A 2,144-nucleotide genomic window follows, 5' to 3' on the forward strand; every position below is an offset into this window, starting at 1 on the left:
CTTCGGCCTCAGATTTCAGTGAAGTCCCTGCTCAGAAGCCACCTGTCCTCCATGAGCCTCCCTGGACTCAGAATTGATCATCCCTCTCCTCTGCCCTTTCCCACCCCTGGGACTGGGACTCCCTGCCTGCTTGGCTGCTGTACCCTTCACAGCCACCCGGGAGCCTAGCGCTCAGCAGTGCTCCGACTGGCTTTTCCTACCTGCGGATTCAAATTAGTCCCCAGTCGGGACCTCTCCCCCGCCCCGCCCCTCCCCTTCACAAAGAATCTGCCAGACTGCTCAGAGAGAAGTTAAAAATGTAGATTTGGGGGCTGTAGTGACCAAGATTCCAATTCCACATTTTTCCCGGGGGCGGGGACCAAGATCTACATTTTAAACCTCCGGGAGAGTCTGAGGCTGAGGTGGGGGAGGGGCCCCACAGGAAGAGATTTGAGGAATTCTGAAAGAGACACCTGGCCCAGGGGGAAGAATGCTCACCTGCGGTAAGGAGGGAGGTTTGGTCTCGGACCCTGCCTTCAGTCCTAAACCTGGCAGCCTAGCTAGGACCCAGCAGTGGGACAGCAGGAGGTGCCCTAATGCAAAATGGATCTTGGCCCACCTCCAATTCCCCCCTAGTCCTCTGAAAACGCACCAAGCCCCTCCCACAGGGCAGCCCCCAGCTTCCCGACTCGCACCAGAGGGTACCATGGGGAGAAAGCTAACACCCACAAGCCTGAAATTGGTGTGGGGGGGAGGGGTGTTCCCATAGATCGGCCTCGGCTGGGGTCTACAAAGGGTATTGGGTATAGAGGTGTTCTGCCTCTGGCTTCCCACAAATCCCTCCCCCAGCGTTGGGCGCGGTATCTCGGCCCCAAGGGGCCCGTGAAACCGGCCGGAAACCGGCAGGTTACCCAGTGGAAGCCAGAAGGGCCGGGCTCCCGCGCGGGAGCCCATAGGGCCCTGCCGAAGGGTCTGTGCTGGACCGGATGTGCCCACTCGGTTAGACGAGGAGTGTTCTGGGGTGCAGCTACGGGGAGCCGCTGGGAGCTTGGCAGAGGGTCAGATGAGAGTGAACTTTGCCTCAGGCTGGTGCTGGAGGGCTGGGGGCTTAGTCCTGGCAGAGGGAGAGCCAGAGACGGGGAAACAGAGAGAGAGAGTGGCGCGCGGTGATTGTGGCTTTTGTGAGAGCTTCTGTGGGTGAGCTCTTGGCGACCACTTGGGAGGGAGTGATGGGGCGCTGAGGTGGGCACTCTGACATTGGTGCACCTTGTGTGTGCTCGAAGAGACGGCAACTAGGACGTCTCGGGGTGAGAGGGTTCCAGGGTTATCTCGGGGGCGTCCGTCCTAGAGGCGCCCCCGAGGAAGGCACGGCGCATCGGGGCGCATGTGAACTTGGGTTGGGGGTGTGCGAGAAGCAAGGAAATAGGGCGGCTCTAGAGCCCCCGACCCCTCCTGGCCCCCCGGGACACCCCGCCACCCCCCGGCCCCGGACCCCAGGCCCCAAGCGCGCGCTCACCAACTGCAGCAGCATGAGCGCCCCGAGGCTGGAGCGCACGAAGCCCAGGTCTGGGCGCAGCGCCGAAACAGCGGCGCCGCCTCCCTGCGCCGGGCTGCTGGTCCGCGTGCTCACTTTAGACGGGAATTCAGCCATGGCGGCTCCGCTCGCCTCCACAGGTTGCTCCTGCCGCCGTCGCCGCCCCTGCCCGCGGCGGGTGCCGACTTCTGCGCGGCTCCTCCGAGGAGACTCGCGCTCGCGATACGGTTACCGGGGCTACGTGCGGCGTCTGGGCGAGCAGTCGGGAGCCGCCAGGTGCGGCCGGAATCCCGGCCCCGCCCTCTCCACGAAACCCTCCCCTTTAACCCTTCGCACACCGCCCGCCGGTCCACCCCGGAGCCACACCAAGTCGCCATCTCTTTGACGCAGAAACTGAGGCCGTGGTCAATGAGATGGCCCTACCAGAACCAGCCTAGATAGCCGCCCGTTTCTCTCCCCGGGAAAGCCGCCTGCTGACAATATCCCCCGCATTCGCGGCAGCTTTGACTGCTCCTTCGCTCCCTCCTCACCCTTAGCTTCCGAGCCTCGGGATAAACTGGCGGCCGCTAGCAGAGCGGGCAGCTACCGGCTTCCTGCCGAATGCCCTGGCAGAGGGAGAGCCAGAGACGGG

At 63.6% G+C, this 2,144-nt stretch overlaps 1 protein-coding gene across 1 annotated transcript in view; it reads right to left on the bottom strand.

Moving 5' to 3' along the window:
* The window catches only part of PLLP (plasmolipin), a 21,060-nt gene extending 19,296 nt beyond the window's left edge, over nt 1–1,764 (bottom strand). Inside the window, exon 1 of the mRNA XM_007468284.1 lies at nt 1,496–1,764. Coding sequence (XP_007468346.1) covers nt 1,496–1,630 — 135 coding nt within the window. The 5' untranslated portion in view covers nt 1,631–1,764. The remainder of the gene's footprint in view (nt 1–1,495) is intronic.
* Nucleotides 1,765–2,144: the final 380 nt, after the last annotated feature.

Source organism: Lipotes vexillifer, unplaced genomic scaffold (assembly GCF_000442215.2).
Source record: "Lipotes vexillifer unplaced genomic scaffold, Lipotes_vexillifer_v1.1 scaffold1347, whole genome shotgun sequence".
In the NCBI taxonomy this organism is placed as follows: domain Eukaryota; kingdom Metazoa; phylum Chordata; class Mammalia; order Artiodactyla; family Lipotidae; genus Lipotes; species Lipotes vexillifer.